Source organism: Zalophus californianus, chromosome 1, assembly GCF_009762305.2.
Source record: "Zalophus californianus isolate mZalCal1 chromosome 1, mZalCal1.pri.v2, whole genome shotgun sequence".
Classification (NCBI taxonomy): domain Eukaryota; kingdom Metazoa; phylum Chordata; class Mammalia; order Carnivora; family Otariidae; genus Zalophus; species Zalophus californianus.
This window is the reverse complement of record NC_045595.1, coordinates 139,826,286-139,838,982: the sequence shown is the minus strand read 5'-3', so window position 1 is coordinate 139,838,982 and position 12,697 is coordinate 139,826,286. Positions and strand designations below refer to the sequence as shown.

The 12,697-nt window shown below is 42.6% G+C and overlaps 1 protein-coding gene across 4 annotated transcripts in view; it reads right to left on the bottom strand.

The window, feature by feature from the left end:
- Positions 1-993: 993 nt before the first annotated feature.
- The window catches only part of TP63 (tumor protein p63), a 229,370-nt gene continuing 217,666 nt past the window's right edge, over positions 994-12,697 (bottom strand). For all 4 annotated transcript variants that reach the window (XM_027587687.2, XM_027587688.2, XM_027587685.2 and 1 more), the window contains 4 exons: positions 11,538-11,695; positions 8,982-9,126; positions 7,553-7,646; positions 994-4,596 (listed from right to left, as the gene is read on the bottom strand). In XM_027587687.2, coding sequence (XP_027443488.1) covers positions 4,300-4,596; positions 7,553-7,646; positions 8,982-9,126; positions 11,538-11,695 — 694 coding nt within the window. In that variant the 3' untranslated portion in view covers positions 994-4,299. The remainder of the gene's footprint in view (positions 4,597-7,552; positions 7,647-8,981; positions 9,127-11,537; positions 11,696-12,697) is intronic.

Genomic DNA, 12,697 nt, shown 5'->3' with positions numbered 1-12,697 from the left:
ATAATGGTGGGTACATGTCACTGTATATTTGTCCAAACCCATAGAATGTTCAGCAACAAGACTGAACCCCAATGTATCCCATGGACTTTGGAGGATAATGGGGGTCAGTGCAGGTTCAACTGCAACACAGGTAGCACTCTGGTGGGGGATGCTGGTAATGAGGGCAGCTGTGCACCTGTGGAGTCAGAGGCCACATGGGAAATTTCTGTACTAGCCTCTCAATTTTGCTATGAAAAGAAAACTACACTAAAAAAGTCTTAAAATGTTTTTTAAAATTTTTTCTTTGCACTTCAGAAGACCTCCAAGAGAACAAAAGCCATGAAGTAGCAATCTATGGAAATGGCTGTAACTGCTCAGAAAAATAAACTACAATTGAGTCCAAAGTGCCTTAATAGTATATCAAGAATTAACCATTTTCTTTGCCTTTAATTTTGCTTTTCCTAGAAACATTGTATCCATCATTTCATTTTGGGGGATCTATCACCTAGATTTTAAGGAATAAGAATTTTGAAACTTTTGGTACCCCTAATTTAAGTCGAACCTGCTTTTCCTATAAGGATGTATATATTCATAATGTGATTCTATATATATTCATAATGTGATTCTATATTCCTATAAACAGGAAAACACGTTGATATTTTTAAGTACTCTATATTATATATAATCCTATTCTGTAAAGTTATTTATAAATCTAAGGTACTGAGCTGTTTTCATGCCATCTAATGTAAGCCCATAAAAAAAACGAACTCTCATTTCTTTAGTAAAAATCATTAAACCATGTTGATAGTATTTTATTGGCTGAATCAATGTATATAATTGAAGGGTGATAGTAACAACACTGAGTTTAAAGGGGAACATGCCCAGAGCCCCCCATCTGCAGTGCTGTTTCCACATACAGTAAGATAATCTGCATCCCTCCCCAACACTGCTGAGGTCATTGCCACATGAAAGTCACTAAACAGACATTAGGAATATCTGTAGTCTAGTCCCTGTTCCAAAGCAAACTCATTCTGATTTCAATGAAATAAAGTATTACATCTGGGAGGATCTCGTGTACCAAACGAGGATAGCTTCCTGGTCTTTCCTACCTCATAGGTTGGCTAAACTAAGAAAATAATGATTATTTGGCCTGAGATGAGAAACATCAACATTTGAACCTCTGTAATGTTTCTTTCAGTGCCTCTTCCTCTTCCTCAATGACAAAAATAAAGCCAAAGGACGGGCGGACAGATGGACAGACAGAAGACAGACACACACACCCCATCAGCACAATTTCTCAATGCATTTTTATTTATTTTTTAATTTTATTGCATGTCCTGGCAAACATAAGTGGCTTGAAGATTTGCCTCTGGCTCACCAAAAGCCCATTACACAAAATACCAAAAGACAAGCAACAGAAGCTTAAAAAAAAAAAAAATGTATCACATCTATAAGAAAGAAACTTTCAAAACATTAATAAAGCATATAAAACATTTGACATTTAACTTTTGTACAATTATAAAAATAATAAAAAAAACACAACCTTTAACATTCAACATCCCACATACTGTACTGTAGGAGAATATCAAGAAAACAAAAGGCAAATGGATTTAATGAAGAAAGTTCTGTTCTCCCTTTCTGTTTCTCATCCCTTTCAAACAAAAATCTATCCACTTGTCAGCAGACTGCATTGAGCTGAGCCCCACCCCCACCCCAGGACCTCCACTAAGTCCACTCCCACTCGTCAGTTCTGAATACTCGTTCACCCCTTATCCTAGCTACTCGTACACTCAAAGAGCAGAAGTTGCTACCAGGACATGAGGCCAGTCACTGTGCTTAGCCTTGGCTAGTGCCAAACACGTAAGATACAGTACAGGAATTTCTGAGTCCCTAGTGCTACCTGAACAGTGCCGAAATAGCTCAGAAGAGGTCCTAGGTTTGTTCAAACACTCAGGACAGTCGGGGAAGCCATCTGCCCTCCGAGCATTGCCAATGCACAGCTTTCATTCTTCCCCTCAGTAGGTTTTCAAAGCCAAGTCGCATATGTACTCCACAAATTAACAGTGCCCCTTACCATTTAAGCACAATAAAACTTTGAAATCAAGGACTCACTCTCTTGAACATACAAAATAAAAATAATAATAAAAAACAACATTTCCTCCCCCCTATCTTACAGTTATGGCATTTGTTTTTCTTGTTTGGCATTGTAGTCTTACTAAATGATGTTTCCATGAAAATATAAAAACAATAATAATAATAAAAAAAAGTTTCAACTGTGGTTCTGGAAGCCCCCCACTATCCCAAGAAGAAAATAAAAATGGAAACACAAAGTATGCAATTTCACACACAAAACATATATACACTTTTCAGGTGAAACTCATACATTATCGTTTTGAGCCACGTTAGCCCTTTTGCACTTGAAAACAACAGTGGAAGCTTCTGTGCAATTATAGCCCTTTATCAGAACGCACAGAAGGATTTTAGAGCTCATTAGCGTATGTACAAAATATTTGTATTAGAGTTTGGGGAAAAAAAAAAGCATCTTTCTGAAAGATCTACAGGAATATTGTCATTTACACATTTTCCCAAAGTCTGAAGATAACTCTCTGTTTATGTGGTTCAAGCAACACCTCCATTGGAAGGCTTATCCCCTGATCTGTGGGGACATTTTTATATCTGTGACAGTCCAGAAGAGAGATGGACGGGAAATTGGATTCTCACAGTCATTTTCCAATAAAGTCAAACTCCTATAACTGATGCCACAGGAAAACTGATTTCATAATTTTAGATTTTCTAAATCACCACTCCTATTTTAAACCTTAAAGAGAGAAAGATAAACGAGGCTCTATTTGCAAAATTTTATATAATAGGAGGGTTTTCAAAAGAAACATGTATCAAATAATATTAGCTATGTGTCAAAAGGTCTTTTAAGAATTTCAATTCATGGCTCACTGATCTCTTACTGCTTAATGGAGATTCAGTATTTCTATATGACTCCTGTTTTTCCTGGATATTCTGAAGAGACACTACAATTTCAGTGTAAGAACTAGGGAGACAGCATTCATCCCAATCAAATCTACCTTAGTTCTAACAAGGGTAACAAATGTGTCATTGACTTAGTCAGTCTAGTATTGAAACTTGGTTGCAAGTATTTTCCCAATACATACTAAGAGATAAGGCATCTGGTATTAAATGTAAGGGGGTTGTTGATATACCCAGATACATGATACCCGATGTTTTTGAACTAGCTGCCAAGGACCTCTTCAGAATTTTAGCCATGGGATGCCTGGGTGGCTCAGTCAGTTAAGCGGCTGCCTTCAGCTCAGGTCATGGTCCCAGGGTCCTGGGATCGAGTCCTGCATCGGGCTCCCTGCTCAGCGGGGAGCCTGCTTCTCCCTCTCCCTCTGCCTGCTTCTCCCTCTGCTTGTGCTCTCTCTCTCTGTGACAAATAAATAAATAAAATTAAAAAAAAGAAAAGAATTTTAGCCATGACCCACATTCCCCATTCCCAACCAAAAGCAAGAGAGGATATTTCCTTTCTTCTAGGGTGTGATAGTGTGAACATGGACTTTTTCTTGTAATTACCCTAAATGATCCCAAAGTGAACCACCATCACTAGTAGCAATGTCAGTAACATAAAGTTCACTAAAATAGAAAACCACGTGCATATGCATACGGTCTCACCCATACAGTATGCAATGGTAAATACAACAGGATCCCTCCCAAGGTTTGATGTGGCAATTGCTTAGCATCAAAAGAACTGAAAGGACATTTTTGTCACTCATATATGGCATCAAGCTCTAGACACCAATTACCATACATAATACCCCTTGAAAGAAGGGGTATAGATAAGCCATCCAAACAAGTAAATTAAAAAAATAAGTTGATAAGTGCAACTCAGTTTCCTTTCCTTTAAATTACATTTAAACAATACTCCATGCCCCCACCCAAAAATATATACTGTATATTTATATATTTATATATATAGTCTTAGACTATAAGGGTGAAAATGCTTTATAAAAGTCAATGAGAAATCTTTGCAGCTTAAGGAGACACCACTGCTCTTTTGCTCACTTCCACCTAGCCATGATAACTTCAGTCCTGCAAGCAATAGATTTGAAGGCTTAAAGCCAGAATCGGAATCAGATGCCAGGTTGGACATTAGATCAAAGACAGCCTCTTACTTCTTCTTCCCTTAAGAAGCCAGACTGAGAAGAGGAAAGAAAGGAGCTAAAGGGGACACTTTGAAGGTCAAGCATTAGTGCCTTGTAGGGAGGCAGACAGATGGGGAGAGGATGGGAGGTGTTCACACAGTAGTGCTCACTCCCCCTCTTCTTTGATGCGCTGTTGCTTGTTGCGACGAGCATCCATGTCAAAGTTGAAGTCATTCCACTCATCACGGGGTGGAAAGGAGATGGTCTGGCGCAGGGTGAAGCGCACGGCATCAATAACGCGCTCGCCCCGGGTCTCGCTGGAGCCCACGCTGACTGTAGAGGCACCACTCGGGGTCCGCAGGAGGTGAGGAGGGGAGGAGAAGTCGTGGAGCTGCCGGTGGTCCAGGATGCCCTTCCAGATGGCATGTCGGAATTGCTCAGGGATTTTTAGACTTGCCAAATCCTGTGCAATAGGGAAGGAGAGTCAGGGAGAATTAGAACAAAGGGACAAACGGACATTTTGTTCCCCTCGTTTTGTCATTCCCAGTGTTCTGATTTAACCGACCTGAATTTACTGCTCTCTACACTGGAAAATACAGTTAGTTCTCGGATAACCCTTGGCATTTTATGTAACTAAGCAAAAGGTACGGCCTTGAGGTGCCATTTCTGCTTGTGGATAACACTTCACTTATTCTCTCCTGGTCTCAGTTTCTTTGCTGGTAAAATAGGGATATTAGTTAGACCAGAGGGCAAAGATCCTGCAACAAAAACAAGATAAAGTACCTTCCAACTCTTAAATCTACCTGGCTCTAGTCACTAGAAGAGAGAGATTAATGGACCATAACCACCACTCAAATGAGTTGATGAGAAGAAAAGATTACTAACAGGTATTGAACACTTTCTATATGCCAGGGACTGAACTAATTATTTTACATTCATGATCTCATTTAGTGCTCAGATCAGTGGTAGATACATTACACCTGTTTTATAGATCGAAAAGCTGAAGGTTAGAGAGGTTGACAAGTCTAAAGTTACACAACTAAGTAAATGAGTTGGGGACCCCGGATAGCCTCTGAGCCTAAAACTGCCCTAATGGCCAGAAGGTTGCTTGGTGTTTGGATAAATCAGGGTATCCAAATGCAGGTTATGTGTCCATGTTCTATGAATGGGAGTGGAAGGCATTACAAATGTGCTCGATCTTAACTAACTGCAGTGACATCTCTCACATTTATCTGCATTATCTCTTCATTAGCTTGTTTCAGTGATGGCTCACATCTTCTATGGAGCAGCATGGTGGGTAGAGAGAACACTGTGCTTGGAGTAAGAAGACCTCGACAGAGGTTTTTATTCTGTCACTGACTGGCTCTAGATCTTCATCAAGTCACTTTTCTCCTACTGGCCTCAGTTTCTTCCTTGGTAAAATGGGACAGAATTCCTTTTTTAGGTCAACACATATTATGGGCTCAGGTATAAATATGTATGTGAAAGTATTTTGCAAATTATAAAGCACACTATCTAAAGCTTCAGCATTTGCATTATTACTGTATTAAATTATTATTAACCCATCCCGACACCTTAGAGGGGATACTCATGAAAACTCCCAAATTGAACCACATTCTTTGTTCCAGGAAGGGATGCCAAACAACTCAGACAGGTGTTGAGAGACAAGCTGGAAAAGAGGTTTCTATTTCCGTAATGAGATGGAAGAAGCTGAGGCGAGGATGCAGAAATTAGATAGCCTCCCAGTTATTTCCCTGTTTGGATGCCCACAGTATGGGTCCTCTGATTTCCTATTCTAGCAGAAGAATACATTATAAAGAAGGCAACCCACATTTAGATAAGGAAACGTAAGTCTTTATGCTTCTGAAATTCTCAGTAAGTCCAGAACTCCGTAAACTGGCCTCCATCAAGCTGTATGTTTCTCTAGATAGATCTGAACTTATAACTGACAGGTGAGGAAGATGTGACCCAGACACTGGCACGAGACCTAGCCAATGGCAGCAGAGAGGGACTTGCGGAGGACATCTGCAGATCCTAGTAGCCGAGGGAGCATCCTGACACACTCCCCAGTGGGGACAGTGAGCAAGTGGAAGGCATCATTTTAAAAATATAGGGAAGGGACGCATTCCCTGTTCTGTCACATAGGGCTGTCAAGCACAGGGCAACTCTGTTCTCCTCAATGGATGGGCACTGTTGTAAAGTGACTTGAAACCTGTCGAAACTTACTCCTAAAGCTTGATCTATAGTTTTCACTTAATTTATTCCACCAGGGAGCAGGAGTCAGGGTGATTTATGGGGTGGGGGAGAGGTGGGCAGAGGTGCGGTACGGCATATTCTTGTCATCACAGGGCTGGGGATTCTCATGCTGCAGGGGCATCTCTAGGATCGGTGCTCAAGGAGGGGAAAGAAGAGATCCCAACTAGAGAAGCAGCAGCAGAGGCAGACAGTATCTTCTTCCACCAGTCCAAAGTGCCCTCTGGAAGCTGGAAAAGAGGATAGTAAACCCCAAAGAGAGCAGCATGAAGAGCAGCCTGGGAGGAAACTCAGATTGCTATAAACCAGAACAATACAAGCTCCCATGTGAGCAGTTCAAGAAGCGGTGTAGGAAGGAAGAAAAAGTCCCCTTCTATCCAGCTTGCTCCAAAAGACAGAGGACATCAAAGCCAGAAGGGAGTGCTTTTGAACCCCATTTGATGAACTGAGGCTCAGAAAGGCAAAGTGATAACCTCAAGTTCTCATTATTACTGAAAAGCATGGATAGGACTTGAACCATGACCAGTGATTTTTGTCAATGGTCAGGGATGGCTTGACCCTATTCTGATAGAATTGAAAATGAACGAACACACGGTTCAAACTGAGAGGAACAGTTGAATCCTCCTTAAGGTCCAACTTTAAGGAAAGGTAGAAGAAGCCAGTTAATAGAGTTAAAGACCAGAAGCTTCCACCTGAGGGCTCTATTCCTGGTTCTGTCATCATCTCATGATGCAAATGATTATACTGTTGTCTCTCCATGTTTTAAAATGAGAATAATATCACCTGCTTCCTGCTAGTTTCCCTGGGTCTCATACAGACTAAGGAGAACATCTAGAAAGTTCTCGGAGTTCTTCAGAGATTATAAATTTTGTGGAGGCAGGAATTGGAGCTCCTCTTTCCCACTCTGAGTAGAATATGTGTGCAATAGACAAGTGTTGGCCAAGCTGACGAGCTGAGGAAGACTGATTGCTATGCTTCTCAGGTATGTAGGCAGGCTGAGGCCTAGGAGTCTTTCTAATCTGGTAATGGTTTCCACCAAAATTGAGGACTGAGGGCATGCTAAAAACAAATGTTAAAGCCAGGGGGAATTGAACTACCAGGTGGATGTCACCAGAGGGAGGAAAGGAAGAAATAAAACTCAAGAGAAAAGTCTAACAGTTACTTACATCCATGGAGTAATGCTCAATCTGATAGATGGTGGTCAGCCCCTGGGTCGTGAAATAGTCCAGACATGATGAACAGCCCAACCTCGCTAAGAAACTGCAGAGGGAGGAGGGAAGAGGAAGGAGGAAACAGAAAAAGAAAGTTCACCCCAACTGCATTGGCGAGATAAAGGAAAACCCAACATTTTGCCCTGGGATGCCCTACAAGAGAGACTAGGGGCAGATGAAATCAATCTACGCGGGCCTTGGATTTAGGGTTTGGGGATGGGTAGTGACTTGAACTTTAGGTCTCTAGACATTAAACTCAACTCCGAGGATTCCTGCAGAGCAGCGATTTTCAAATGGTGATTGGAATTCTAGGGGTTCTACAGAGAGAAGTGCCTGAGGAGCCATTGCAGGGGGTGAAAGGAAGGAGTCCAGTGGTCAGGTTCCCAGCGCTCTTGCCTCCTGCCTCTTCACTTCAAAAAAGCGCATCTCTACTTGAATTGCTTTGTATTGGGGGTTTATGAGAATGGTTCACGTGGCTAAGAAAAACTGGAGGCCACTATACTATGAAGTCATTCATGCTTTTTGATTTATGTCCTGCTCAGCATACAAACCCCCCCTCCTTTTGGGTGCTGGCCTCCGATGGGTGATGCCGCCATCACCGAGCCACAGGCTGGGTGGCGCAAGCCATGCACTTTGCCATCTCTCTGACTGACGCTGCTTGGTGCTGCTGCATCAATCACAGGGGGATCAACACACATTATTCCAGCAGCCAAACAAGAGGATCATTCTGCACATGAAGCAGGGGCAGGCAATGTGTGCTAGGCGTGAGACGCGGCATCCACTCTTGCCTCAGGGGAGAAGGTCTTTGAGGCTCCAGGCCTTTCTTTCTCCTGGCTATCTGAACGCCCTTGCCTAGAGTTTGTGTACTTTGTCGATGGCCAAGGAACAGTGGCCATCAGGTTCTTGAAAGGCCCTGTCGTTTTTGCACACATTCAAACTTTTTAATGCACATCCCCCTCCGACATAATGAGGCCATGGTGGCTGAGAGCTATGAGTCCTGGAGAACGGGAAAGGGAGCGAGATAGCAAGTTTACTGCCCTTCTGGGAACCCCAGCCCTGAGCACCAATTTGAAGGCCCCAACTGACCATGTGAAGCTGTGAGGGAGGAAGGGGGTAAGTGAAGATGGGGGAAACAGGCATGAAAAAGGATATGCCTATCAACTCACATTTTCACTTTTTCCCATGCGGATCATAGTGCTTTTCCTTGATGAAACACTGCTGACCACTCCACAGAGCAGAGATACCAGTGCTGAACTGCCACCAGAGGAAGGGCTACTTTCTTTTTTTTTGTCTCCCAACTGTGTCATGAACTCTGAGAGTGTCCACCCTCCACCACCCAGAGTTGCTTAGGACAGGCCCCCAGGGGCACATGCTGTGGACTCACCTGACAAGGCTGCAATCTGTGGGGTACGGAGGTGGGGGAGTGCAGTGGGAGGTGGATGGCATGGAGAGTGGGGGAGGGAGGGCCTGGGTGGGGCTGAGTCCATTCATGTCTCCAGCCATTGGCATGTGGGTGCCCATCATAGGAACTGAACAGAAGCAGGAGGAACAGAGAGGGTTACTGCCATCATCAGTACCAGCTTCCCAGTGGTCCATCTTGCGTGGTTTAATGTTACCAAGGGCCGAATTCACCAGCTTTCCTAGTCAGCCTTCTCTCTCACTACACCCCTTCGAGGACCCTACATCTCATCCAACAGAATAGAACAGTCACCAAACTCCAAACTAGTCACCAAACACCAAACACTTTTCGACCTTTGTACATTCTCTTTGGACAATCTCCCCCCACTTCCTTCCCTACTTCTAATGCTCTAACTGCTCATTACCCCTGATGTTAACATATTCCTCTTTGTATCTGCCTTTGTAGGTTATATTTCTGTCTCTCTCATTAGGCTAATTCCTCAAGCATGGAGATCAGTTAGACCTTGTACAGGTCTCGATCCCCACCTCGCATAGTACCTGGCACCAATCACATGCTCAGTAAACTGATGTGCAGTGAACAAGTGCAGAGACCTGTGAATGAGTGACCTCTGGGATATTTGTCTGGGGATAGGAGTATTTACTGCAATATTTGGGAACCATAGGCCTAATAAGGAAGGATGAAATTAAAGATTCCAGCTCTTTCTTATGGTCCATTTCTGGATTGTATTCGGGGACACCAGCAACCCTGATTGTTTTTTTTTTTACTAAACTACAAACTGGAAACATTCACCTACAGAGAAGAAAAGCTTAATACTGATAATACTTATGAGGCAAATTTTGTCTTCAGGTGAAAAAAAGAGCAAAGAAACATATCTACAAAAAGATTAACGCAGGGGCGCCTGGGCGGCTCAGTCGTTAGGCGCCTGCCTTCGGCTCAGGTCATGATCCCAGCGTCCTGGGATCCAGCACTGCATCAGGCTCCCTGCTCTGTGGGAAGCCTGCTTCTCCCTCTGTCCCTCCCCCCTGCTTGTGTTCCCTCTCTTGCTGTCAATCTCTCTGTCAGATAAATAAATAAAATCTTTAAAAAAAAATATTAATGCAATTTGTTGTTTTTTTTTTTTTAAGTGAATCAAATATGCCAAAAGGAGAGGCCTCTGCCACTAACTGGCCAGCTAAGGAGCATGGGCTTATCATATCTCATCAGTTTTCCCTCTGACTTTGTTGATGATATCAGAGAAAAACTGTGAAGTATAAATGAGAAAATGTAGGCAAACTATAACTTTCACAAACGTGAAGGAACAAAAGGACTCTAAGATGTCACAAGAAAGAAAATAAAGTAAAAATATACATGGTGCTTTTTCCTTTTATCGTCAAAACAGCAGACCTGTCAAGGGGTAAGAATTTGAGCCTTAAGATGCATCGATCACTAGTGAGAGAGCAGTTTGGCTCTAAAGTCTTTGTTGCCAGACCAGGCAACCATTATCCCACGCACTCTATCTCATTTAAATCTGAATGTTCGCCATCAGACCATAGAGAGTCACAATCCTAGCTTCCCTTAACTTCTTTAAAAAACAAACCAAAAAAACACCTAGTCTCTTCAAGGCAATACTTAAATGCACATTGAAAGGCTTGATCAGAATAATGAAGGATTTCAAAGGACAAGATTGAGGCATTGTTTTCTGATGTGCATTATAGGACACATGTGCAGTGTTTAGGGTTCGGCATCCCTGAGGATATGAGACATCCTTCTGCATTTTATCCTCCTTTTGGTTTTCTCTAGTTTGGGAATTCACTCTGCTAGATTTAGTTCTAGTGGATAAGATAATTCTATTTACAGCAAAGCTATATAGCAATCATCATCCATTTGGAGGCCTGTTCTCACGTTGCCTCTTACAGTTACACTTAGTTGATGTGAGGAATCTGTGCATGAATAAGTAAAAGGGAGACTCTCTTCTCTATGTCAATTCCTTAACGACTGTATACAAGATGGAGTAGACAAGCTGAGAAGACCAAGATCATAGGGACACAGAATCATAAGATGTTAAATGTGCAGAGTGATAATTTTATGAACAGAAACTGAGCATCAGAGCAGAGAGGTGACTTGTCCACAGTTGCACAGCTAATACTGCAATAGAGGTCAGACTCTATAATCTATTTCTCTGGACTTTTAAGTCTACCACACCATGCTACATGTTGGAAAGATCTTCTTTTCGCTTTCTCAAAGGAGGTGGGAGGTGGGTCATCAGGTTGACAGGAAGTGGACTGTTGTTATCACAGAGATCTTTTTCCCTCCTGAAGGAACAACCCCCTCTATGTCTCCCACTGTGCTTTGTAATGAACCATATACTTCCAAAGTAACAAAAAGTTCACAAGAAACTCAAGCCATTCAACTGTAATCTGTTCTGTCCCACTCTGCCCCTCCTTAGCTTAGGAGCAAGCCTCTCCCCCATCCCAGAGCAGAGTCTTCCCATACACTAGCCCCTTTGACCCCTAAGGTGAAGTTAAAGGGAGAAGCTCTTACTGTTGGCTCCCATGCCATCAGGAATGGTGGTAGGGGTGAGGGCATTGCGCTGCTGAGGGTTGATAAGTTGGCTCACAGAAGGCAGCTTGTTCATGCTGTTCATTTTGTTCAGAGGTGGGGAGCTATTACCGTATGTAGACTGAGACTGCATCGAGGTCCTAGGAACACAAACATGGAAATGACAGTGAGCATGTGACACTGGGGGGGGGTACTGGTCATATCCAACAGGTCTCAGATTAAAACATGGCTTTGAACTATACATTTGTAAAAATATTCTTCCGGGACCTATGACAAGAAGTTATTTGTGTTTCCATCCAAGAACTTTTTTTTTCTTTTTCTTTTTTAAATAATTTTCTATTATGTTATGTTAGTCACCATACATTACATCATTAGTTTTTGATGTAGTGTTCCATGATTCGTTGTTTGTGTAACACCCAGTGCTCCGTGCAGTACGTGCCCTCGTTAATACCCATCACCAGGCTAAACCATCCCCTCAGCCCCCTCTCCCCTCTAAAACCCTCAGTTTGATTCCCGGAGTCCATGGTCTCTCATGGTTCGTCTCCCCCCCGATTCCCCCCCCTTCATTTTTCCCTTCCTTCTCCTAATGTCCTCTGTGCTATTCCGTATGTTCCACATGTAAGTGAAACCATATGATAATTGACTTTCTCCAAGAACTTTTTTTTAACTAGGGAAGGACTACAAGGCTATCATCAAATCATATTTTTCCTGAATGTATAGAGTACAAAGTTGAATACCTTCCTAAAGAATCTCTTTTGTGAGGGGGAAAATAATTGCATCTTCCTTTTGCCTCTACATTATTTTTTCTCCATCCCTTTCCCCTCTCTTGCCCTTCAAGTCAAACAAGCTTGAAAATCATTGAGGGAAAAGAACTCAGTGAAGACCCACAGGCTTATGAAAGACATGCAGATGCCATTTTCAAACTGTAGCTGAGGCCCTTCATTTGCAGCTTCCTGGGCCATTTGGGATATGCATAAAATTAGTGCAAAGCCAATCAAACAGGGCATTTGGCAGCATAGCCTGCTCTCATGCAGAGGCCCCAACATGGAACCATGCTTTCTCAACTTAGAAGTTCATGGGCCATGAGAGAACCCATGGGGTTGCCAACAGCCTCTCTACACAGGAGAAGCCTGGCGCCCAAA